Source organism: Monodon monoceros, unplaced genomic scaffold, assembly GCF_005190385.1.
Source record: "Monodon monoceros isolate NGI ecotype Baffin Bay Population unplaced genomic scaffold, NGI_Narwhal_1 Super_Scaffold_6, whole genome shotgun sequence".
NCBI classification, from domain to species: Eukaryota; Metazoa; Chordata; class Mammalia; order Artiodactyla; family Monodontidae; genus Monodon; species Monodon monoceros.
Genome location: NW_021703783.1, coordinates 97,786,701 through 97,811,227, shown reverse-complemented (window position 1 = coordinate 97,811,227; position 24,527 = coordinate 97,786,701). Strand labels below are relative to the sequence as shown.

Genomic DNA, 24,527 nt, shown 5'->3' with positions numbered 1-24,527 from the left:
GGCACAGCCCCAGGAGGGCCGACGTGGGGACAGCCGGCTCCAGCCCACTGCCGGGACCCCTGTCTCCAAGGGCCCCGACATGCCCAGATCCTCAGAGCAACTTCAGGCCCGGCTCAGAGGACAGACCAGAGCCGCTCTGAGTCCCCCAAGACAAAGTGGGAAGAGGTGATGGGTCACTGACGTCAGGGGTCAAAAGCCAGCAGCCCCGGGCCAGGACTCCAGACGGAGGGGGACCCTGGGATGGCACAGGCTGGGTGGGCCACGCGGCAGGAGCCCAGTCTGCACCCTCCCTGCAGCCCCCCTGCAAGGACGAGCCCCCTCTAGCCAGGGCCGCGGGGCTTCATCGCGCAGTCAGCCCAGCACCCCGGGCCCAGGGCAAAGGCGGCGGCAGAGGCAGCCGGGCCACAGGTGCACCAGGGAGGGGTGCCGGCCAGCCGGGGATGCGGGCCTCCTGGCCGCAAGGCGCCCGAAGGCCCAGGTCAGGAAGGAGAGGCTTCCCAGACCGTGAGCCGGCTGGCCTCAGCAGCTCGGTGTCCCCTCCAAACTCGTGTCCCCACAGACGGCCCTGCCTCCAGGTCATCCTCCCCAAGGCCACGCACGGCGGGAGCAGGGTTGGCACCACACAAACGGGTTCTGTGCCCCAGGGCCTCCACCACATGCTGCCAAGGACGGAGCCCACCACAGTCACCACGTGCCCAGCAGTTGGCCACTGGCGCTTCTTCAGGGGCCACGGTCCCCACGGCTCGGTATGTCCAAAATCCAGGTATTTTATTAACAGCTGTCACAGGAAAGGTGAAAACAATGCATTCACTTGCACAAGACTATTATTAGCAGACGCAGGGGAGTTCAAGAAATAACAGACACGGAGAGGGGGTCAGACCTGTCACAGCACATTAACTCCCATTTAAATGAATGTGCTGTGGGTTTAAGTAGCGGTATTATCTGCCGATAAAGAAAGGATGACCTCCGTGTGTGGATGTGTTTAATGAAAACACAGAACGATCCAAGACGGCTCTAGCGACGGATACGCACGGGTTATTATTCGCTCTTAAAGTTCTGTTGACATTCCTGACGCTCTTGTCTTTATTAGAGAGGAAGAATTCATTAAAAGTCATTCAAACTTTAAACTCTTCCTGAAGTATCTTTTCTACAACAGAGCAATTTATACTCAACGACAATAATTAAAATACTTGCTACTATTACCATCAGGGCTAAAAAAAAAAAATGAAAATGCGACAGGCATCCCCAGTTTGCTTGCCCAACTTCAGAAACCTGTGCGTCATGCCAGGTTTTTCCTAAAAAGCTCCAGCGTTCTCCCACAGAGGGCTCTGGGGAGGCGCTCAGGAGGCCCCCTCCCGGCAGCTCTTTCTGTCCTCACTGTGTAAACCTTATCACAGGCCCTCCACGTGCCTCCAAAGCAGGACCAGGATGCCAGTAACTCAGGGCACTCGGGGAGCTGAGATGTTTTGCATTCTAAGAAATGAAATATATTGAAATTGAAATTGAAAATGTCGCTGTGCTCATGATTACTTAGGAAAAGAATCCGATTCCAGAAATGTGCAAACATCGTAATTCTACCATATGCATCGGCAACACGACTTCACAGCGTATAGAGCACCGTGGAGTTAATTTCTACGAGAGGAGCTGCAAAATATACAGCTCTGTTGAGAAGATCTGTGGGATTTATATCTCCCGAGATCCAGGAGCCGTGTGGGCTCAGAAAGAAGAGATACTTACAACACAAGTGCTTGCAACAGGGTTGAGGGAACCTTCCCCCGTACGAATTATAACATCTGATGAATGAAACAAGAGTAACAGTCTATAACAAATCTAAAATGTAGATTAACAGGCACCCAGATACCACATAAAGTATACACTGAATATAGGTTTACAACACAACGAGTAACGCAGCACTCCCGGAAGCAAGCAGCAACGCCACATCTGGCTTGTGACTACTACACCTTCACCTCCTTCAAATGTGGGGATTTACGTCCCACATCCTGTGCTCAAGCCAGTTGTCTGGATAGGTTAGCAAAGCACAGACGTCTCATCACACTCAAAACTGAAGTACAGAAAAGAAACAACACCTTCGAACAAAACATCACAGTGTCACACACGTCACCAGACCAAATATTCGGCACAGCTGATGGGACAACATATCAAAGCACAACTGAGGGATCAGACACTGGTCAGAGGGCATTTTTCCATTTAAAGAGAGGCCAAGCTTCCCCTCCTGGCGGTTCAGCACATGAGATGTTAAGACACTTAATCCCACGAGGCAGTAAAAAAAAATCCATCCTGACCAATTTGGATTTATTTCGGGAATGTACAGTCGCCTCGATACTAGGAAGCCCACTGATAAAATCTACCATATCAACAGAATAAAGGAGCAAAGGCCTATTCTCTCGATGACACGTGGGAAAGGACATGATAAATCTCAACAGGAGTTTAGGATTTTAAAACTATGAGAAAAGCAAGGCACCATCCTTAACATAAGCTATCTATAAAATCTACAGTAAATGTCCTAAGTCGAAAAAGAAATGTTAAAAGACTTCTTTAGAATCGGAATGACCCCGGGATGCCTGCTTTCACTACTAATATTCAATACTGTAGTGGAAGTCTTGGCCGGCAGGAAAAAAAAAAGCCAAGCGTGTATATACAGAACAGAAAGAAAAAAACGAAACTATCGTTATTCGTAAGTAATATGATTAACTTCTTTCAAAACTCAAATACATCTACACACAAAATATTAGAATTGATGAAAGAGATTAGTAAGTTTGCCAGATACAAAATTAACTTACAAAGGTCAACTGCATTTCCATATACTGCCAATAAAAAATGAGACAATGCCACTAAAAATTTTAAAAATGCTATTTGCTTAAAACGTATCTATGAATAAATTTACTAAGCTGTGTAATATATTTAAGGAGGTATGGTCGTTTAAAAGATCAGAATAACTAAATGCAAAAACAAAGTGTTAATTTTCTCCAACTGTTCAACAGATTCTATGTAATTTCTGAGATTTCTTTTTGGAGATTTACCTCCAAAAGCAAAAGGTCATGAGTAGCCCAGAAACAAGAGCCAGGCCTGGGTGGCCTGTCCTACCAGACATCAAGACCATGTAACCAAGACAGGATGAAGACGGCACAGAGATGGGTGGACAGACCAGGGGAAGAGACGCCAGCCCAGAAGGAGCCCACACACAGCTGCTGTATGATAGCTCATGAGGGCAAGGGGCACAACCACTTATCCACGTGGGGGATTTTAAAAGAAATGGGGCTGCTGTGTCAAACTCCGTGCAAAGTCAATCCCAAATGGATTACGGTCCTAAAGGTAAAAGGCAAAACTCTAAAACTCTTAGAATATAAGATTTCTTTGAAATCGTGAGGTTGGAAAGGATGTCTCAGTACGCAAAAAGGCCTGATCATAAAGGAAAAGACTGCTGAACTGCCTTCGTTAAATTAGGAATTGCTGTTCACACCAAGGAGAGTGAAAAAACAGTCTACTAACTAAAAGAAGATATATGTATCCATATGTTTCCAAAAAAGAATGCGTATCCAGATTATATCAGGAACTCCTACAAATCAGGAGGATAAACTAACAAACAAAAAGATGCAGTAGAAAGAGGGGCAGAAGCATTTCCCAAGAGAGGAAATCAAATGGCCTAAGAAACCTAAGAAAAAATACTTAACATGATCAGCGGTGAAGGGATCGGAAGTGAACAGCACCCTGAGACCCAGGCAGTCAGGGAGCCTTTCAGTTTCACAGCTCCCAGTGCAGGGGAGGGGGCGGCACCGGGCACTCACCACCGGCCCCTGGGGCCACTCCCTGGTACACCCCCCCAGAGAAACCCTCAGACCTGCGCACAGGGACTCGGAATGCTCACGGCAACATTCTGAGAAAAAGCACAAGAACGAACATAACCCAGATGCTTATCAACACTGCGCTGGATCAATAAACCACAGAACACACGAGGGAATACTACACAGCAGTGAAAATGAACTACACGACAAGCATCGGTGGATGGAGCTTAGAACCTTAACTCTGTAATATAAAGAGTGATGGCAAATGAGTACAGACAGCACAATTCCACTAAAAACAAAGATTAAAAACAGGCGAAACACACACACACACAAACTCGTGTCATAAAACTATACAGAAAAGCAAGAGAATAATTAACCAAAATTCAAGGGAACAGTTACTTGTTGGGGGACAGGGACACAGCTGCAGAGTGACAGAGAAGGGACCTCAATGACACCAGTCTGGTTCTATTTCTTCAGCCTGACAGTGGGTATATGGAAGCTAATTTTTAATTTTTTCTTTAAATTGTACATATATATTATAGAAATCTTTCTGCTTTATTTTACCATAAAACCAAAAGGACAAAAAAAGGAAAGATCTATGGATTAGATCCCCAAAATATATACCAGAAGAGTTTAATGAACTGATTCTATAACAAATATGTGTCTCTCAGGCTCTCACAAATGCATCCCCACCTCTGAAGAAAAAAAAAAAAAAAAAAAGATGAATTATGAGACCGAACGAAGAGAGGAGGAGAAAGAAGACGCGGACTCGTGGAGCACTGAGCCGCGGCAGCGCCCCAGGCTCAGGGCCTCGCGGTACAGAACGCTCACACCGGGAGGAGTGCATGTTTAACGCATGCGTCCCACCAACATCTGCCAAGCGCTTACCATGCTACATGTCAGGCCCCAGGAGAAGAAAGACCCAGGCCGTGCCCTGGGGAGCTTGCAGTGTGAGAAGACACAGCCACGGCCGGAATCCCAGCAAGACAGCTGACTCACCCACCCAAGCCCACCAATGTCCGTTAGGCACCAGAGGGGGCCAAAACCAGCGTGGAGGCTGGTTGAGTCTCAGGGGACAGAGACACGTGACAACACGCGGGAAACACGTGGGTGCAGTGGGCCGGCCAGGGCAGGAGAGGGGGTGCTGGCAAGCTCGGGGGGCTACCGAGCAGAGTAGGCTGGGGAGGGGCCCCCAGGCAGAGGAACGGCACGTGCAAATGCCAAAACCCTCTTCAGGTTGGCCCGGATCCTCGTGGACAGAGCCAACTCCTGCTCCTCGGAAGCAGGCTTTTCTTCCCGTCCACCGCGGGGCCCACGCTTCTCCACGCAAAGGCTCCGGTCGGGAAGTCTGTCTACACAAAGTTCACAGTCGGGGAAGGAGTCCAGCATGAACACATCTGTGCTCCACTGGCACCTGCCTCCTGGAAAATGACCATCCTTCAGGGCCACGGAAAACTCATCACACCAACTGGAAGAACGGTACATAATGTGTCTAAAAGGCCTGCGTGTTTCATTACCGTCTGTGTCTGTTTAAATGTAATGAGACATCACTTCTCCACGGCTAATTGGAAAAAGCATCTACTTTCCCTAATTTGTGAAACTGCTCTAAGAAGCAGGTAACCAGAGGGTAGATAATATAACAATTACGGAGGAGAAGTGACCCCGTAGATGATGAACTTATCAAGTGAAAAGGCCCAGCTGCGATATCTGAAAGAGTTTCTTCCCATGAGCTCCCTGCACCAATCGCAGGGCCAGAGGGCCTCGGGTCACAGTCCGTGTTCTCCCAAGTAATAGGCTGAGTTTATTCAACGGCAGACAGAGGATATAAAGAGCAAGTGGCAAAAAAAGTTACGAATTTTACTTTCAAATAACAGCGTTGGATAAAAAGATTAATTACTGGTTTCAACAAAACCTCCTAAGTCCCACGAGGCTCCGGGCAATGCTCCAGGCACCAAGCCATGGCCCTGCTCCCAGGGAGCTGACACACAGGTGGAGTGAGACCTCAACAAGAAGACAAATCCGACCGGACAACAAGCGCCGTGAGACACAAAGCGTGAGTGAAAGTCGGGGAGAGGGACTGGGACACCAGCCAGGGTCGTTGAGAACAGCGTCTCCGAACCAGACACCTGAGGTCACAGGTGAGAGAAGGAGGAATCCAGACAGCTGTTCACGAAACAAGTACCTGTGCACAGCTGCTCTGTGCCGTGCGCCGCTTGAGGCACACGCGTGAGGACTGATAACGAGACAGACAGAAGGTCTGCTCAGATGCAGCGGAGACAGAAGAGCAGAGCACAGGCGGGGGCGGGGGCAGCCCCAACCCAGGAGCAGCTGGGCCCCATGTCCCAGGTCCCTGGGGAGGTCAGGTGGTGCAGCCTCTAGCGGTTACCCCAGGAGGTCCTACCTCTGCAAAGACGCTCCCTCCCTCGGTGGCCTTCCTTCAGGTGGGGATTTCCAGGCTCCACCCCAGGAGTGTGACTCAGAAGGTCCAAGGGAGGCCAGGGGACAGGCAGGCTAAAGGTTTTTCAAGCAACTAAGTGAGCGAAAAATGGAAGAGACACTTCACCAAAGAAGATCTGAGCGTGACAAATCATCATATGAAAGGATGCTCAACATCCACAGTCAACAGACAAATGCGAATTGTGACCCCGTAATATCCCACGACACACCTGTTTTTTAAAATAGCTAAAATTAAAGGCTGGCAAATCCCAAGAACCGACAAAAGGATGTGGAGCGACCAGGCGCCCCAAGCATGGCGGACCGGCACGGCCACCCCGGAAAGGGGCTTGGAGGTTTCTTAGAAAGTGTATAAACATACCATACGGCCCAGCAACTCCACACCTAGGCACTTACCAGAGAGGGGAAAACACAGATGCCTTCCCTAGATTTATACGTGAAGGTTTAGAGCAAATGTACTTTGTAATGGCCCAGAATTGGAAAGGACCCCAGTACCCACCAACTGGTGACTGGGCAAACACATACCCGGAAGACGGCCCTGCTCGGCGGTGCCATGAACAGCAGGGCTGAACGTCCACGCCCTGTCCAGGTCAGGGGAGCCACTCACTAAGTCTGTAAGCTGTATGATTCCCTTTCCGTGAAATGCTTTAAAAGCAAAAGTCTAGGGATAGAAAGCAGATCAGCAATTGCCAGGGGCAGGGGGAGGGGACGGGAGACTGACGGCAAAGGGACACGAGGGGACTTCCCAGGGCGATGGAAGTGTCCACACCATGATTCCAGTGGCTGGTACATTCCTACACACAGGTGTCGAGACTAATCTAACTATGCTTAACACAGGTGAATTCTCCTGTGTGTCAATTAGCCGACAGGAGAAAGGGGGGGAGGGAGGAAGAGACATCCAGAGCAGAAGCGGGCATCACCTGTTGAACGAATAAACCAAAGCGCGGACAGACTGGGGGAAACACGGCAGAAACCCTTCTTCCCGAGTCATGAGAAGCCCAGGCTTTATAGGGGCACGAGACCAAGTGAAATCAGAGTCACGTTTCCCAGTTCTATACAGCCAAGGACAAGCACGTAGGATACGAGCCAAAGCACTACAAGCAGCTTCTCTCAGAACCTATGTTATGGGAGGGGCTGCTCTTCTCCCTCCTGTCTTGTGTCTTCGCATTCCTACTGCTGGAATGCAAGCGTGAGGGAGGGAGCTAGAGCCCCAACCTGGACCACGAAGAGAAAGCCAAGCGCGGGGGAGCAGCTAATGCACTGCCGACGACCTCCCCGCCGAGGGGGCGGCAGGATCCCATCCGGGGAAGCCACTGCTGCCGTGGATCAGCCTCAGTGTGTCCAAGCCTAACCTCCGCGATGCCACAAACGAGAACTTGACTTTGCCTGCTTCTAACATGAGACCAACGCTTCCGGAAGGTTTCCACACACACACACAATCTGCCCCCCAGCCAGCCCTGGGCACGTCTGCAGCTCCGGGAGGAGTGCGTGGGAGCCAAGGGAGGGGCCGTGGGAGCCCCGCTGCCGGGGGCACTTCCATCGCCCTGAGAAGTCCCCTCGTGTCCCTTTGCTGTCGGTCTCCCGTCCCCTCCCCCTGCCCCTGGCAACTGCAGAGGCGCTTCCATTGGGATCAAGGTCCCAGCACATCACACACGAGCAGGCCAGCAGACACCTGCCGGCAGTGCCTGGATCCCGTCTCTGAAACCAGGAGCCCACAGGCTCAGCTCTACGAGGAGTGCGTCAAGTGACAGGAAAAACACAACAGTGAAGACAAACCAAAAGTCGCGTGGCAGACTCTATTTTCCACTAAAAGGAAAAATACATTAAAATGAGGTTATAATATGTGATCTCTTGTTTTCCAGATATAAGCACAGCTATTGAAAAGGACAATCAAAGAGAAGTACCTCAAAATGACTACTTCTGTGGAAAACTAATTTTCTCCTTTTGTGTTCTGTAATCTAAAGCACTTTGGCTTTAATAATCCTGGATTTCTTTTTAACAAACTTACTGCACAGACAAGAGATATCAAAGTTTAAAAGTGCATTTACTGGAGCAATCAAGATGCAAAACAAACATTTAAAACAATAAGAAAATTCAATTTTAAAGAGATGCCATTTATAATAGCAACAAAAAATATGACAACTAAGAATAAATCTAATAAAATGTACACAGGACCTATTATGGAACAACTTCCAAAACTTCACTGAAAGGCATTAAAGAATGGCCTAAAAAATGGGGAATTAGCATGTTCATGAAAATGAACACTAAATTTCATAGAGATGTCAATTCTCCCAAATTGACCTATAGATTATGTGCAATTCCAATCTTAAGTCAAACACACGTTAAAAACCAATAAGAGTGGAATCTAAAAAATACAACAAACTAGTAAATATAATAAAAAAGAAGCTGACTCGCGGATACAGAGAACAAACTAATGGTTACCAGTGGGGAGAGGGACTATACGGGAGGGGTTTAAGAGGTACAAACTATTAGGTATAAAATAAGCTACAAGGACATACTGTACAACACAGGGAATCTAGCCAGTATTTTATAACTATAAATGGAGTAAAAATTATGAATCACTATATTGTACACCTGTGACATATAATATTGTACATCAACTATACTTCAATTAAAAAAAAGAGAGAGAGAGAGAGATGGACTTCCCTGGTGGCCCAGTGGTAAAGAATCCGCCTTCCAATGCAGGCGATGCAGGTTCGATCCTTCGTCAGGGAACTAAGATCCCACATGGCGCAGGGCAACAAAGCCTACACTCCAGGACTACTGAGCTCGCGTGCCTCAATGAGAGGGCCCACGTGCCGCAAACTACAGAGCCCACACGCTTTGGAGCCTGTGCACCACAACTAGAGAGAGAAGACCCGCACGCCACAACTAGAGAGAAGTCCGAGCGCCGCAACTAGAGAGAAGCCCGAGCGCCGTAACTAGAGAGAAACCTGAGCAGACCACACGCCACAACAAAAAGATTCTGTGCGCTGCAGCTAAGACCCAACACAGCCAAAAAGAAATAAGGAAAATAAATAAATATTTTTTAAAAAAAGAGAGAAAAACTTGGCCCCCTGACTCTGGGACTTATGTGGAAGAGCAAAGCCTTAAGATGACCTGATCACTTTTGAAGAGGAAGAGGGGGTGTGAACACCTCCTACCAAATACTGAGACTTAGGGTGAAGCTGAATGAATGAAGGTAATTCGAATACTGGGACAAAACAGAGACCAGATCTTCGCGAATGTGAAAATGGCATGAACAGAGGGACACTGCAAACGTGGGGAGATAAGCTGGACTGGCCACCACGGAAGAACGTTAAGCTGGATTCCCACCTCACAGCACAGATGAATTAAAACAGGTGTGAATGCTAACACTTTATAACTTTGAGGTGAAAATAAGGGAGGGAGAATGGCTTGAGGATGTCTGGGTAGGAAAAGATCTCCTCAGGAAGCTAACCCTAATAGAAGAGATGGGTAAGTTCAACGCCACGAAAACTGAGAACTTCCGATCATGACAGCCATCAAGAAGAAAGTGTCAGAAACAAGCCACAGAGTGGGAGGAGGAATCTGCCATATACAAACTGCAAAGAATTAGAATCCCTAATATATAAAGATCAACAACCAACAAACAACTAGATCAACCACACAAGAAATCAGGCAAAGGTGGGAACAAGCATTTCCCTGAAGGGGGACACAGAAGCACATAAATACACGAAGAGATGCTTACTCCACGCGTGATCAGAGAAAGGAAAGTGAAGAATGCCCACCAGAGACAGAACTTGAGAAGCCTGGCAACACCCAGACCTGGCAGGGGTGTGAGCACCAGGACGGCTGGTCCTCTACAGGGGAGAGAGCTGAATCAGGACAACCCACTGGGGAGCGTCCTGACGTCATCTGGGAAGTTTAACAGGCTGACAGCCGACCCTGCAACAATCTTCCTTCTTCGTAAACGCTCTTGAGAAATCCCTGCCGGGGCACCTGCATAACCGTACGTGCGGCTTCCAGGCAACACTATTCCCAACAGCAAACCACGGAAACAACCCAAATGTCCACCAGCAGGAAAAAAGGCAACAGGAAGTGTGGAATATTTAAATAACAACTAGACACAGAGATTAGCTGAATCTAAGAAAATAGTGTAGATGAAAAAGCCAAGCTGCAGAGACTAGACTACACAGAGGAATGACCCGGCTCCAGAGCACGGCTTTCCCAGCGTCACGTGACATGTATTAAAGGCATGAAGAATCACAGACACAGGTCAGGAGAGAGGTCATCTCCTGGGGAGGGGCCTGGAGACGAGAACAGCAGGTGGCTTCCACACTACCAGTGTCACTCGAGTGGGCGTCTCGGTTCTAAACTGGGTGGTGGACTCGCGAGTGTAAACTACGTACACAACTCCAACTCAGCTCTTCTGTACGCACCAGTACGGCACAACAAAAACAGTTAAAGAACAGTTAGCGATTCCGGTTGGCGACTCTGTCCCCAGGGGCCGTCCCCACTCCTGCCGTGGGGAGAGCCACTAGGACGGTGGGCACCCATCTCCCTCCAAGAAAGGGAACTTCCGGATCCCAGCTCTTACCTCTGTCACTTTGGGTTGAAGTACTAATGCTTCAGGACTCATTCGAGGGATGTCTATGTGGATCTGCAGATGGAGGAGAAAGACACATGTATTTTAAAAGGTGCTGAACATCAAGACAGGCATTATGATTAGAGGGTGATACTTAATAACAGCAACGGATTTGCTCTGGGTCTCGTTCTGCTCTCTCTGAGAAGACAAATTCTGTGTCACGTGTTCTCCCGTGGAGGAGAGGCAGGTTCCGTCTGCCTGGGCCCCCCTCCCCGCCCCGGTCCTAGCACGACAGGCTTGTTCCACGCTTTCCAACCCAGTGGCGGCTGCGTGATTAGGAACAGAGCAGGCCCTCGGCTATGTAGTAGCAGGATCCAGAGCAATTAGCAAGCATTGATTTCCAGCCTCTGACACGGGGAGCGATTCAAGCACATCAGCAGTGTACAAGTGTTCAACTGTGGCGGCCTCTTCTTCGAACCCCGGCCACAGTTTTCTCCACTTTACAAAATCCTTGGGGACCCAGGGCACTTTTCAGAGGACGCATTTAGAAACCTCTGGTAGAATCAGCCGATCCCCGCCTGACCACCGTCTGACACGAGAGTCGTAACCAAGTCCCCCATACCGCGGAGCGGCACAGCTGCGGGTTCAAGACGCAACCAAGTAAGATCGTTCAGGGCTTGAGCTGGCATCCAGGCCGGCCCTCAACGCCCTACACGAGCACCCCACAGCGGCCAACGCTATCACCATCCCCATGCAACCCAGGAAAATGGCCCAAACAGGCCGAGGGAAGACGTGCACATCTTAACGCCGTGGGGAGCCTACGATTCAGGTTCATCCCCCGTCCTTGCCCGTGACCACGAGGGTTCTGAGATCCACAGGGCCTGGGAGTCTCCTCACTCTGCCTCGCCAGCACCGTGGCCTTGGGTCCCTCACCGGGCTCTGGGGCTCAGCATCCTCGCCTATTAGACACCTGCCACGTCCCTCAAGGGGCTACTGGGGAAGATCCAACAAGAAGGTGGATCAACAGCCCCCAGAGCTCCATCAGCTTCACGGCTCTGAGACGTGGGAATTGTTTTCGCACTCACAGGTTCCCGCCTTGAGCTCTTCCCTCAGGGGAGAACCTGGAAATCAGCTGCCCATCAGTGGTACCAAGGGAGGGGATGAGATTGCTCAGGGTACGAACTGGGCCAGGGGCCAGGGGCCAGCAGACTGAAGTGCTGAGGGAGCGCGGACGGTGAGGCGGCAGGGAGAGTGAGAAGGACAGTTAGAGAGGAGAGGAGGCGGCATCAGAGAAGGCAAGCAATAAGCATTCTCAAACCCACCGAGCAACGCAGGGGGGAATCTAGCAAGCTGAGGGAAGGAGGCCTGGACGGGGAGGACAGGAGGGACCACTCCAGGCTGGTGGGGTCGGAAGGCTGCAGCTGGCCACTAGCGGGAGCCCTGAACTTCACCTTCTCAGCCTTTGACCACGGCGTCCCCTAGGGTCGCCCTCAGAGCACTGATCACATGCCATCAGAGTCACGTGGACACGCGTCTGTCCCCGGCACGCCGAGGGCCAGCACAGCTCATGTGACAGAAGAGCTGCCCGTCGTGCGTTCACTGAGGGACAGGATGGTGCACACCAGCACCGGCTCTGTGTGCCCCGCCCCCCATACAGGACTGAGCCGGTCGGGTGGCCATGAAGTCTGCAGAACCCGCAGAGCGGGAAGGACACAAAGATGAACCTTTAGCTCTGACCGACTCTGTGTGCTGTGGATGGGACATCTTCACCCAAAGAGTAAACAAAGAACTCAAATGAACAGAGGACAGAAGAAGGACAGAGAAGCAGACAGGGGACCCTGGCCTCCTGCGGCCTCCCAGTGCTGTGGGAAGGCCGGGCCACACCCCTCGGGGCAGACGGCCGGCTAAGGTCAGTTCATGGGTCAAGCACCGTGAGCGGGCAGCGGGGAGAGACCAGGGTGCCCAAGCCCCAAACCCAGGCCGGCTCCACCTTGACCTAAACAGAGCGCCTGAAACGGCCGCGCCAGGACGGCCCAGGGCCCACCTCCAAGAGGCGTGTGTGCTCAGCACAAAGCAAGCAGGCCCACGGGAAACACTGCCACAGCTTACACTGCTCAATTATAGTAATGTAGGAACATTTGGGGGACTCACAATAACACAGGAGCTTTTTATTACCTATCACAGTAATGAATAAAGATATATGCAACCCATTTTTAATTAACTTTCCCTCAAGAAATTCATAATAGAATGCAGCCTGGTAAATCTTGCTGATACACACTCATGTCATCCTTTGGGCGTCTTTTTTTGGAATAAGAACCAGCAAAGTGACTTCCCTGGTGGCGGAGCAGTTAAGAAACCACCTGCCAATGCAGGGGACACGGGTTCGAGCCCTGGTCCGGGAAGATCCCACATGCCGCGGACCAACAAAGCCCGTGCACCACAACTACTGAGCCTGCGCTCTAGAGCCCGTGAGCCACAACTACTGAGCCTGCGTGCCACAACTACTGAAGCCCACGCGCCTAGAGCCCGTGCTCCACAACAACAGAAGCCACCGCAACGAGAAGCCCGCGCACCAAACGAAGAGTAGCCCCCGCTCGCCGCAACTAGAGAAAGCCCGACCGCAGCAACAAAGACCCAACGCAGCCAAGAGTAAATAAATAAATTTTAAAAAAAAAACCACACACAGCAAAAATACATGCAACACAATACCAAATGTACCCATTCCCTAAAACCAGTGGAGTGGAAAAACAAACCAGGTAAGCTAGTATTTCCCTAATCCAATCCAAATGCGATCTGTATCACAAATCAGTTTCCCAGAGTGACGGGTGGCAGCACCATGTGGCCTGGGAGCCGCCCGGGGTGGGGGAGACAGAGGACAAGCCCCAGTGTGGGCCGCAGGGGCCAGATGCAGAGAAGGCCCCGCCCAGGGAGGTGACGGAAGCGGGTCCCCGGCCCCATCTGCCCCCGCCCCCAAACGAGTCACTCTTCCTGCAGAGCTGCCATGTGTCTGTGTGGGGAAGATGCCTTTCAGCAATCCATTTAACTTAAAGAACCTGTGATCAGCAATCAGCGCTAAGGCCTGTCTTTGGACCTTTTGACAGCGCTACACCAAACTGACAAGGAGATGTGGGTATCCCACATCCGAGGGGGAAAAATTCGGCAACTCTCATTCACCTAGAGGTCGGGTTTCCAAGAGGAAATGCTCCATACTGACACGCATCAGGAAAATCAGAAGTTCATGTCAGGATACAAGGCAGCGCTACAATTCCTAACCACCAAAAGGCGGTTCAACCGCAGCACAAACCATTCTGAATTCTCACAAATTACAAAGACGAGAATTATAAAGGCTTCGAGCGATTCTAACAGCAAATTCTGGATACACCATGAACCGTAAATCAATTTTAAGTATCTTTCCCATCATGCACACTGTCAACTGACTATTCAAGAAGCCATAATTATACCCATTTTGTATTGAACTAAGTAGCAAACTTATAAGCTGGCTACACCTCTGCTATGGACTGAACTGTGTGTCTCCAGAACCAAGCCGAGCAGCATGGCTCCCCTCTACCTACATCACGTCCCTGACAGCAGCAGAGGACGGCACCCACGGGGCCCAGGGGACTCACACGTCTGACCCGACCCAGACAAATGTCTGCTCCTGACCTTCTGGTCAGACGGCCGCTCGCTGATTCACAAGACGCCCTCCACCCAGGGCGGGGCGGGGCGGGGGTCTGCGGGGAGGATCTCAGTGCACGGCGAGGGGTCTGGGCTACCTGTTCTGTGGCTCCAGTTAAGAGCCCCCTTCCCACTTTTGCAGAAGGAACCGGAGATGCGCAAAGTGCTAGCATCAGCGGGAATTCACCATTATTTGCTTTCAAGCTTATTTATTTACTAGAAAATAAAGATCTGTGACCCAATCAGGAACCTACCAGATAAAGCATGTCCTCCAAGAAGGCAGACGTCACCGAGTGGCTCAAGTGACAAGAAAAAGAAGAAGTATCCCCACCTGTCTGTATGTGTCCTGGTGAACTTCATCCGTCCTAGAATCATAATAGTGATCAATAAAAGCAAAATATTCTTTCTGTTTTCTTTGGAGCGTGGCTGGTCTTCGGTCTACGTTGGCAGGAAGGTAACCCTGCGTGAGAAAAAACAAACAAGAGAAGTACATACGGTTAATGGTAATTCCTGGAGTCTCTGTGAGAAAGAAGTTTGTAATCAAAAGGCTCACATCTTTTTTTTTTTTTTTTTTTTTTGCGGTACGCGGCCCTCTCACTGCTGTGGCCTCTCCCGTTGCAGAGCACAGGCTCCGGACTCGCAGGCTCAGTGGCCATGGCTCACGGGCCCAGCCGCTCCGTGGCATGTGGGATCCTCCTGGACCGGGGCACGAACCCGCGTCCCCTGCATTGGCAGGCGGACTCTCAAGCACTGCACCACCAGGGAAGCCCAAAAGGCTCACATCTCAAACGAGCTTGGCGCTCTGAAATCTGACACAGAGGGGAGGACAAATGAGTTGTGGAGAAAGAGACACAAAGAAAAGCAGTGAGCTGAGCCCCATGGAAGTATCACCCCCAACCGCACTGCATGGGGTCTGGGCTCAGGCATCTGCAGCCTCCACCGGGGTGACGGAACTCCACCTGCAGCCGTACAAGAGTGGGCCGGAGCCCGCGCAGCAGGCTAGCATTTACCACGCTCATCTACCACAACTGAGAGCTGAAAGCCCCCTTCTCTAAATGCCTTGGACACCATGGAGAGCTCAGAAGTGTGTAGGCCCTACAACTACACATGTGTGTGCATACATGTGTGTGTATGTGTGTCCACGTACACATATACGCATGCATATATATATACATACACGTGCGTATGCTTGTGTGTGTGTGTGTGTGTGTGTGTGTACGCACGCATATGTGTAAATTCTCATGCACGTTTTCTCCTCTCTCCAAAGACTCCTGGGCTCTGGCAGCCGCAGGCCCAATACAGACTCAGAAAGGGTCCGGCAGGCAGCAAATGGTGGCCGTGAAGAGCCCAGACTCCTGTCTTACGTTTTCTACTTTTTCAGTCAACATTACCACCACACCAGAGATAAAACAGAAGGTGCCTCTTTTCAGAAAACGGTTCCATGACATCTGACAAAGGTGTACAGCCCTGCGACTGCTGCCCCCGTGAAGAATGGAGCAGTGTCATCGCCCCAAAACCGCCCCAGTGCCCTCTGCGGTCCCCCCCACCCCCTCTTCCCCACGGGTCGCGGCTGCCGCCCTAGAATCGCCCGTAAGTGGAATCATGGGGACCTGTGCCTGGGGGTAAGGTTTCCTTCACTTGGCCTGCTGGCTTCCTTTTAACTGAAGTATAGTTGATTTACAGTGTTGTATTAATTTCTGCTGTACAGCAGTGACTCACTTATACACCTATAGACACTCCTTTTTTATATTCTTTTCCACTATGGTTTATCCCAGGAGAATGGCTCTAGTTCCCGGTGCTCAACAGTAGGACCTTGTTGTTTATCCATTCTATATGGAATAGTTTGCATCTACCAGCCCCAAACTCCCAGTCCTTCCCTCCCCGCCCCCCTCCCCCTTGGCAACCACAAGTCTGATCTCTATGTCTGTGAGTTTGTTCCTGTTTTTTGTAGATAAGTTCATTTGTGCCATATTTTAGATTTCAACAGATGAATGGATAAAGAAGATGTGGTACATATATGCAATGGAATACTACTCGGCCATAAAAAAGAATGAAATAATGCCATTTGCAGCAATGTGGATAGACCTAGAGATGATCATACTAAGTGAAGTAAGTTGGAAAGGGAAAGACAAAGGCCGTATGATAGCCTGCTGTCTTCCGAGATTCTTTCAGGAACCAACAGTGGCCTCCTCTTTCTCCCCAGGTGGAATTTCCAGGGTATGGCTATTTCCCAGTTTGTTAAGCCATTCACTCTTAGCTGATCATTTGCGTTGTTTCTCGTTTGGGGTTATTTTAAATAACGCTTGTTATAAATATTCTTGCACAAGATTTTTATGAATATACAGTTTGATTGCTCCTGGGTAAATACCCAGGAGCAGAGTTACTGGGTCACAGTGTAGGTGTACGTTTAGTTTTCTAAGACACTGCCAGATCCTCTCCCAGAAGGATGACACCATTTTCCATCCCAACTAACAACGCCTGAGAATCTCAGACGTTCCACACCCTCCCTGACACTCAGTACTGTCAACCTCTAATATCAGTCACTCTGTCGAGGGCTTCTAATTTCATTTCCCGAATGATTCATGATGTTGAGCGTCTGTTCACAAACCCTTCTGCCACTGCTTCTCTTCTCTGGTGAAACGTCTGTTCACATCTTTTGCCCAGTTTTTTAATCAGTTGCGTCTTCTTAGTGAGTTTTATGAGTGCTGTGTACATTCGAGACGCGAGTCTTTCTGTCAAATACATGCACTGTGATTATACTCTCCTAGCCTGTGGCTTGCCTTTTTATGTCTCAAACAACAGAAGTTTCACATTTTCATAAAGTCCAATGGACAAAGTTTTTCTTTTATATTTAGTGGTCCTTGCGTCCCGTGTAAGAAGGGTTTTCTCCTTGCTTTCTTCCTAACGTTCTAAAGCCTATCCCTCGAGTGTCCCTTCAACATCACTCCCTCTGGAGGCTGGACCTGACCCTCGAGGAGGCTGCTCACGCAGTGCCCCAGCAGCACCTGGCACGAGGCTCTGCAGAGCCAGCCCCTCACTGTGCCAGCCACATGGCAGGCACCCAAGTTTTCACTGAGTGCATTCATGTATGAGTGAAAAATGAACCAATACATCCCCTGCGGTGCCTTCTGCGTTTTAAAGCACTTTCACATCCAAAGTCAACGTCACTGTGCTTACTACTCAACATCTATGCATCCTTTGTTCAAACAGAGCCCTGAAGAGCCTCTGGGAACTGCGTCTTCCTAGTCTCAACCCATGTGCCACATGAAGGTGGGTAATCCCCTTCCTTCAGGACAGGTCTTGATGGGCTAATAAGCTAAACAGCTACACCATCCCACCAGCCAGTGACCGGCAGGCTCAAGGGTAAAAGGGGGACCCGACGCAGGCACAAAAGCCAGACCCGCAGCCTTCTTTGCTGCTGCTTGTGAATCAAAGAGAATGTGCACAGTCTGGAGCTGTGGCAGCCACTCTGTGACCACGAGGGAGAACCACAAGCTGCACGTCCACCATGAAGAGCTGACTCAAGAAGAGCTGCGCTCAGTCGCCTTGATGATGAAATCAACCTAAGTCCAGCCGCATCTTCTCAGCTGTGTGAGCACACACATCCCCTTTATTTCTCTAAGGCACCTCCGTTAGCATTTGTTCTGTATTACAGATTACACATTCACGCACATTTGTTTTATCACATTTGGATCACACCATTTAAACTTTTTAATAAACTTGTACTGAAACATAACGTGTGTGTGCACGTGCGCTCCCAAAAAGTGTGAATGATCATAGATTGAACCTGTATCAGGGCGCTTTGGGAGCCTTGCAACCACTGACCCTTACCTCCTGATCTGGTGTCAGAGGTACCTCCCTGACTCCTGACACCTGGATAAATTCTGCCTATTTCTGAACTTTATATACATAGAATCTTTTTTTTTTCTTTTTTTGGCTCGTTGCTTAAACTCAGCATTATGTTTGAAAAATTCATTCATTTTGTAACACGAAAACAGTAGTTAATTTTCACTGTTGTGGGACTTCCCTGGTGGTCCACTGGTAAAGAATCCGCCTTCCAACGCAGGGGACGCAGTTTCGATCCCTGGTCGGGGAACTAAGATCCCATATGTCACGGGGCAACTAAGCCCACGTGCACAACTACTGAGCCTGCACGCCTCAACTAGAGAGAGAAAACCCGCATGCCACAACTACAGAGAAGCCAGCACACCGCAACAAAGATCCCACGTGCTGCAACTAAGACCTGACATAGCCAAAAATAAAAAAACAATAAAATAAAAAAATGTTCACTGTTGCATAATATCTCCATGTACAAAATCCGTCTGTTAACAGACATTTGGGTTGTTACCAGGTTTTTGTGATAAACACTCTTGTACCTGCCTTTTATAATGCACAATACGCATTTTGTTAAGTATATACCTGGGAACAGAACTACTAGGTGGGCATACCTTTGACAGATTTTGCTAAAGAATCTTCCAAAGCGATTACACTCCCATCTGAAGCGCATGGGAACGCCCACTGCCCTACATCCTTACCAACACTTGGTATCAGACATCTTTTCATTTTGGCCATCCCGATGGGTTCACGGAGGTAGCTATCAGAATGTAGTTTTCACCTGCATCTCCAGTGGATTGAAGGATGCCGTGTACGTCATCTGAGCGCAGCCCCTTTCCCTCCCCTGTCAGGTGATCCCCCTCTCTCCTCCTGATTCATAAGCACCTGCCACATGTAGTCTGACGTGAGCCCTGTTGCAAGCAACTCCTCCTCGTCCCCATGGTTTGCCTTTTCTCCCTACTAGTGATGTCTTTGGATGAAGAGAAGTTCCTGACTTTAACGAAGCCCAATTTACTTTTAATGACTAGTCCTTTTTAAGGACATTTCCTCTCCAACATTCCGTGCTTATGTATCTCAACTTAAAAATCATGACCGTATTACCGTTGTCACGTCGTATTGTTCCACTACAGGGGTCGGCAAATGCCAGCCCACTGCCCGTTTCTATAAACAGAACTTTGGCAGCACACAGCCACGCCCCTTTGCTCACGTGTATGGCTGCACACAACCGAGGTAGAGCTGAGTGGTCGGAAAGAGACCATGTGACCCACTGAAACACATGCTGAAACACTTGCTCTGCAGCCCTTTACAGAAAAAGCTTGCCAACCCCTGCTCTAAAACCACTGATCCCCAAGGCTGCATAGCCTTCCACCATATATATTTCTTTATACGGATTTCTATTTAACCTTTCCTCGATTTCTGAACGTTTTGACAACTTTCAATTGTCCAGTATTCTAAAATACGTGGTCGTGAGCAGTAATATTTCTACAAGTGCATCGTTAGCTCCAAGGGATACGGGCTATATTTAAGGCTCTTGATGCCTTTTTTTCCAAGTGACGCTGCCAGGAGGTGTAGCAATTTACATCCCAGCAGCCTTGGCACAAGGTGTCACCTGCCCTCCACCTTCCCCAACAGCGAGAAGAAGCCCCCATGGAGAACACCTGCCCTCACACGGCTTCAACTGATTACCGTTGGTCGGAAAGGGGCCCATTCCCAGAGCAGCAGGTCCATCTGACAATACATGAGAGTCAGACAGTGAGCGGCCCTACTACCGAGGAAAGGAGTGGCCGCGGTTCCCACCTGCCTCTATTTTCTGGTCAAGTGAGGCATCTGTGTTCCAAAGAGCAGACCGCCTCACGGAATTACACCAGCGCCAAAAACAAACGGGAGCCCCGCAGTGTGGACGGAAGTGCCGGGCCCACCCGCAGAGCCTCCACGTGCCAGCCGGCAAAGCTGAGCGGCTCAGGACACGGCCTCTACAGCCAGCACCACCTGGAACACGCCAGCCTGGGGGGGCCCAGCACAGAGCCCCCTTCCTGCTGGGCTCCCAGCCCTGCCCCCCCCCGAGGGAAGTCACAGCTTCAGAGAATCCGTCTGGGACCAGGGGCATCGGCCACGCCCAGGCTGGCCTCACTGCCATGTCAAGTCTCTGTCACCTCCTGGAGAGTAATGATTTCCAGGGTTTACTTCTTTTTCTTTGTCCTAAAACTGCCACAGTCATGGGTGACTGTGTAGCTCTTCACCAGGTGACACACAGACCTGCCTCTAACCCTCGCCGACGCACACAGGCCGATGCCAACCCTGTTCCCAGGTGAGGAAACGGGCCCCAGAGGCATGCAGACCTGGTGGGGGACTGAAGGCAAAGCCGGCCCACCTGAGGCCCCGCCTCCTCGGGGCCACCTGGCTTCGTTCACAGAAGCAGGGACCAAGTCCCCCGCCACCACATTGCCACACACACACGTCCCCTGACAGCACCGGGATGCAGGGATGCTGCGGCGGCCGGCTGCCGGTGGACCAGGCCCTGCTTCTCTCCCCACCCGCCAGGCCATCCCCACACGCCTGCCAGCACTGCTGTGGAAAAGAAGGACCAGACCACCCAGCACCGCGCCCCAGGGCCCCTGCCCCCTCTCAGCGTGCTCGCGCCAGGCCTCCCGCCCGCCTGGCCCAGCCCTCCCCAGCTCACAGCCAGGGGACACTCTCCCCTTCCCCTCCCTCACCCACCCTGGCTCGTGGCCCCTCTGAGTTCGCTGCTCCCTCTGCCCGGGGCCCTTCTCCTCTGCATCAGGGTCAGCAAACTACCCCCCACAGGCCACGTCCAGCCCGCAGGATACGTCTGTCGGTAAAATGTTATGGGAACTCGGCTGTGCACCTTCGTGTACAGGAGAATCTTTCAGCTCCGAGGACAGGCTGCAGCGCAGACGGCAGGACCCACGGCGCCTAGAACGGAACCTGCCGGGCCTGATGAAGCTGCCCGCCCTCCTCCTGCCCCTCTGCAGGGCCAGCTCCCACGCGCTCGGTCTGGGCTCCAGGCTCGGGCGCTGCCTTGGCCCTTCCACAGGAGCGGCCCCTCCTCTCGGCATCGGGGCCGAGGACGCTGCTAGTTTCTGCTGCTTACCCTCAACGTCCAAGCACGGCTCCAGGCAGCGGGGCCACCTGGTCTGCACCGCGTCCCGAGGGCCCACGCGCTGCTGGAGTTGGTACATCCCTCTCCAAAGAACCCAGGAACCTGGATGCGCTGCCCCAGACCCTGCATGGCCACGTCCCTCCCCCCCGCCCAAGTGCGTGCTCACAGGTCGTCGTCCCGGCCGCCAACCTCACCCTCAGGATACCCCCTACTTTTTGCTCGCGTTCTGTTCTGTAGCACTCAGCTCCTTGGAAGATACTGTGAAGTTCACTTGTTGCGTTTACTGCTTGTGTCATCCCACGAGAACGTCAGCTCCATCAGGGCAGGAACTGTCACCCCTTTTGTTCACAGAGAGCCCCCAAGGGCTCAGGATACTGTCTGTACACAACAGATGCTCCACAGATACTTGGTGGATGAACAAATGATGTCAACAGATGTGCAAGGACACCATCACGCCCCAAGGAGTGCCCCTGCCCTGGGGGCTGGGGAGGACGTGTCTGAGCTAATTGATGAGAAGTAGGGCTGCGCTGGCCCAGTACTGCTCTGGGCTGGGTTTGGTGATGCAGGAGAGGATGGAGGTGGAGAGGGACAGACACAGACGCCCTGAGAAAGGTGACGGAGCCGCATGGAGCACACAGCGCAGCATGTCCTGGCTGGCCCTGGGCAAGCCCGAAACAGCCTGGCACAGGAGGGGCATGGACGTGTGTGCCAGGCCAGGGCAGTGGGGCCAGCCCGGTGTCAGCCGGGGTCAGAGTGGACAGCCTTATGCAGATCACCTGCAGTGCCACCAAAGGATTCTTAGTGAATGTGAACGAGTACCTAGAAATTCTCACCACCCCCAAACGTTAACTAACGTACCAAAACAGAACTCCTAAAAGGCAAGGGTATCAAAACGGGGACACGGGCAATAAAAAACCCCACACATATTCCTGACGTTCCCGTTCCTAAAGGAAAATACACATATGCAAGTTGAGGCCCCTAGGTAATTAAGCAAGACTGGAAATTATGCAAATGAAATATATTCAAGTATGCACTGAATTTTAAATGACAGAACTACGGAAAACTTAATCGCTGTATTAGCATGCTATAAAAACACTAATCATAAATGTAAAACAATGCATGCATATACTTATATCAAAACTGTCCCAGTGACACAAACATCAAATCGCTCCTTCCCGCTGGGTTCACGTGCAAACTCACCTCAATATATTGAAAGAAGGAAAGATGATACCAGAGTTTCACTGATCATTTCAAACCATACTACTGACTAGCATAAATGTCAAGTGTTTACTTTGTTTCTGTTCAATGTTTCTGAAATAGTTTTTGTTTTTTGGGGGTTTTTTGCGGTACGCGGGCCTCTCACTGTTGTGGCCTCTCCCGTTGCGGATGGAGCACAGGCTCCGGACGCGCAGGCTCAGTGGCCATGGCTCACGGGCCCAGCCACTCCGCAGCATGTGGGATCTTCCCGGACCGGGGCACGAACCCGCGTCCCCTGCAGCGGCAGGCGGACTCTCAACCACTGCACCACCAGGGAAGCCCCTGAAATGGTTATTTTTAAGAGTCAAAAATACGATTTTCTACAGCACTAAGTTTTTAAAATTTTTTAAACTTTTATTTTATATTGGAGTATAGTTGATTAACAACGTTGTGTTAGTTTCAGGTGTACAGCAGAGTGATTCAGTTATACATGTACATGTATCCATTCTTTTTCAAGTGCTTTTCCCATTTAGGTTATTACAGAATATTGAGCAGAGTTCCCTGTGCTATACAGTAGGTCCTGTTTGGTTATCTGTTTTAAATAAATCAGTGTCTACAGGATTAATTTTTGAAAGTTACTGCACGGCTTGGATGGAGTTTCAATGTCAGCCAGCGTCGGTGGTGGTTCAATGGAAAGTTCTAGAGCATGTGTTAGATCTCCGTAAGTGACCAGAGCCAAGTCTCCCATCTTTCTTCATTGAAGCAGCATTTCCTACTCCTCAGTTGAGAACAGTACTCGTCCACGAGCCACCAGGGTCGTGTTAACGACAAATCTTGAACGTGTCGCGAAAGTCATTCGTTAGCCAGGTCTTGAACTAGACTCATATTCAAGTTCAGCTGCGGTTGGTGGTCTTTCTAAACTGGACAGAGCGTAAATTCTTCCCGATCCTGGGTTCAACTCTTGATCCTGGACACCAAGGGGGCTGGGACACCCACCTCCGCCCCGGCAGCTGAGCCCCGGACCGCACGATCCGGCTGAGTCAGGCCCAGCCGCTCCCCCGCCCAGCACCTCCGCCCAGGTGCGCTGCCCTCAGCGCCCTGTCTGCCAGCGGGCTCGGGGCTGCCCTGCCCTGTCCCACGTGGGGCCAGAGTGTCCTGGAGCAGCAGTCACCAACCCCGGGCCCGCCTGAGAACCCCTAGGGAACCCAGATAGCAGTATTTCCCAAGCTGCCCAGGTGACACGAATGTGGACCCAGAATGGAAAGCCACAAAAGGTCAAGAGGTGACCTGAAATCGCCACGTCCCTGCTGCCCAGCCTGGGGTGGGGGCTCAGCAGACCCTGTGTCACAGCGAGCCGGAGTCGGTACCAACCCTGACACCTCAGTCCACCCAAGGCTCGGATCTGTTTCATGGGCCCAAACCTCAGGATCTGCGAGAGCTTCCCTCCCAGGAGAGAGGAGTGTCAGGCTGGGTGAGACCCTCGGAGACAGAGAACGACCGAGAGGCAGCCCTGACTGCGGAGGCCCCTCCTCCACACACAGCCCGCCCCCGCGGCCTAGGAGCCCGCAGGGTTCTCTCCCCACCATCCCCCTGACGCCCTTGGGCCTGGCACTTGCACAGGGCCCAGCTGAGGGCAGACCCACGAGCAACACCTGCTGGACCAGGGCTGCGTGAGGGGCAGGGTTCACTGAGCGCCTGAGCTTCCTGCCACGGCCTGCCACGGGACACGTGCTGAGGCTGACCGCGCGGGGAGCACCCGTGGGACGAGCGGAAGCCTCAGAAACAAGCCCCTGGGTCCGGTTTACAGGACAGGAGGTGACCGCGCCCACGGTCCGACCTCCTTCCGCCTGTCCGCACCCGGGTCTGACCAACACCC

General features: G+C 51.1%; 1 protein-coding gene across 1 annotated transcript in view; it reads right to left on the bottom strand.

The window, feature by feature from the left end:
• Positions 1 to 24,527, bottom strand: part of TBC1D22A (TBC1 domain family member 22A) — a 316,922-nt gene that overhangs the window by 191,046 nt on the left and 101,349 nt on the right. Inside the window, exons 6-7 of the mRNA XM_029205055.1 lie at positions 14,831 to 14,959; positions 10,837 to 10,899 (exon numbers count right to left, since the gene is read on the bottom strand). Of these exons, the coding sequence (XP_029060888.1) occupies positions 10,837 to 10,899; positions 14,831 to 14,959 (192 nt within the window). The remainder of the gene's footprint in view (positions 1 to 10,836; positions 10,900 to 14,830; positions 14,960 to 24,527) is intronic.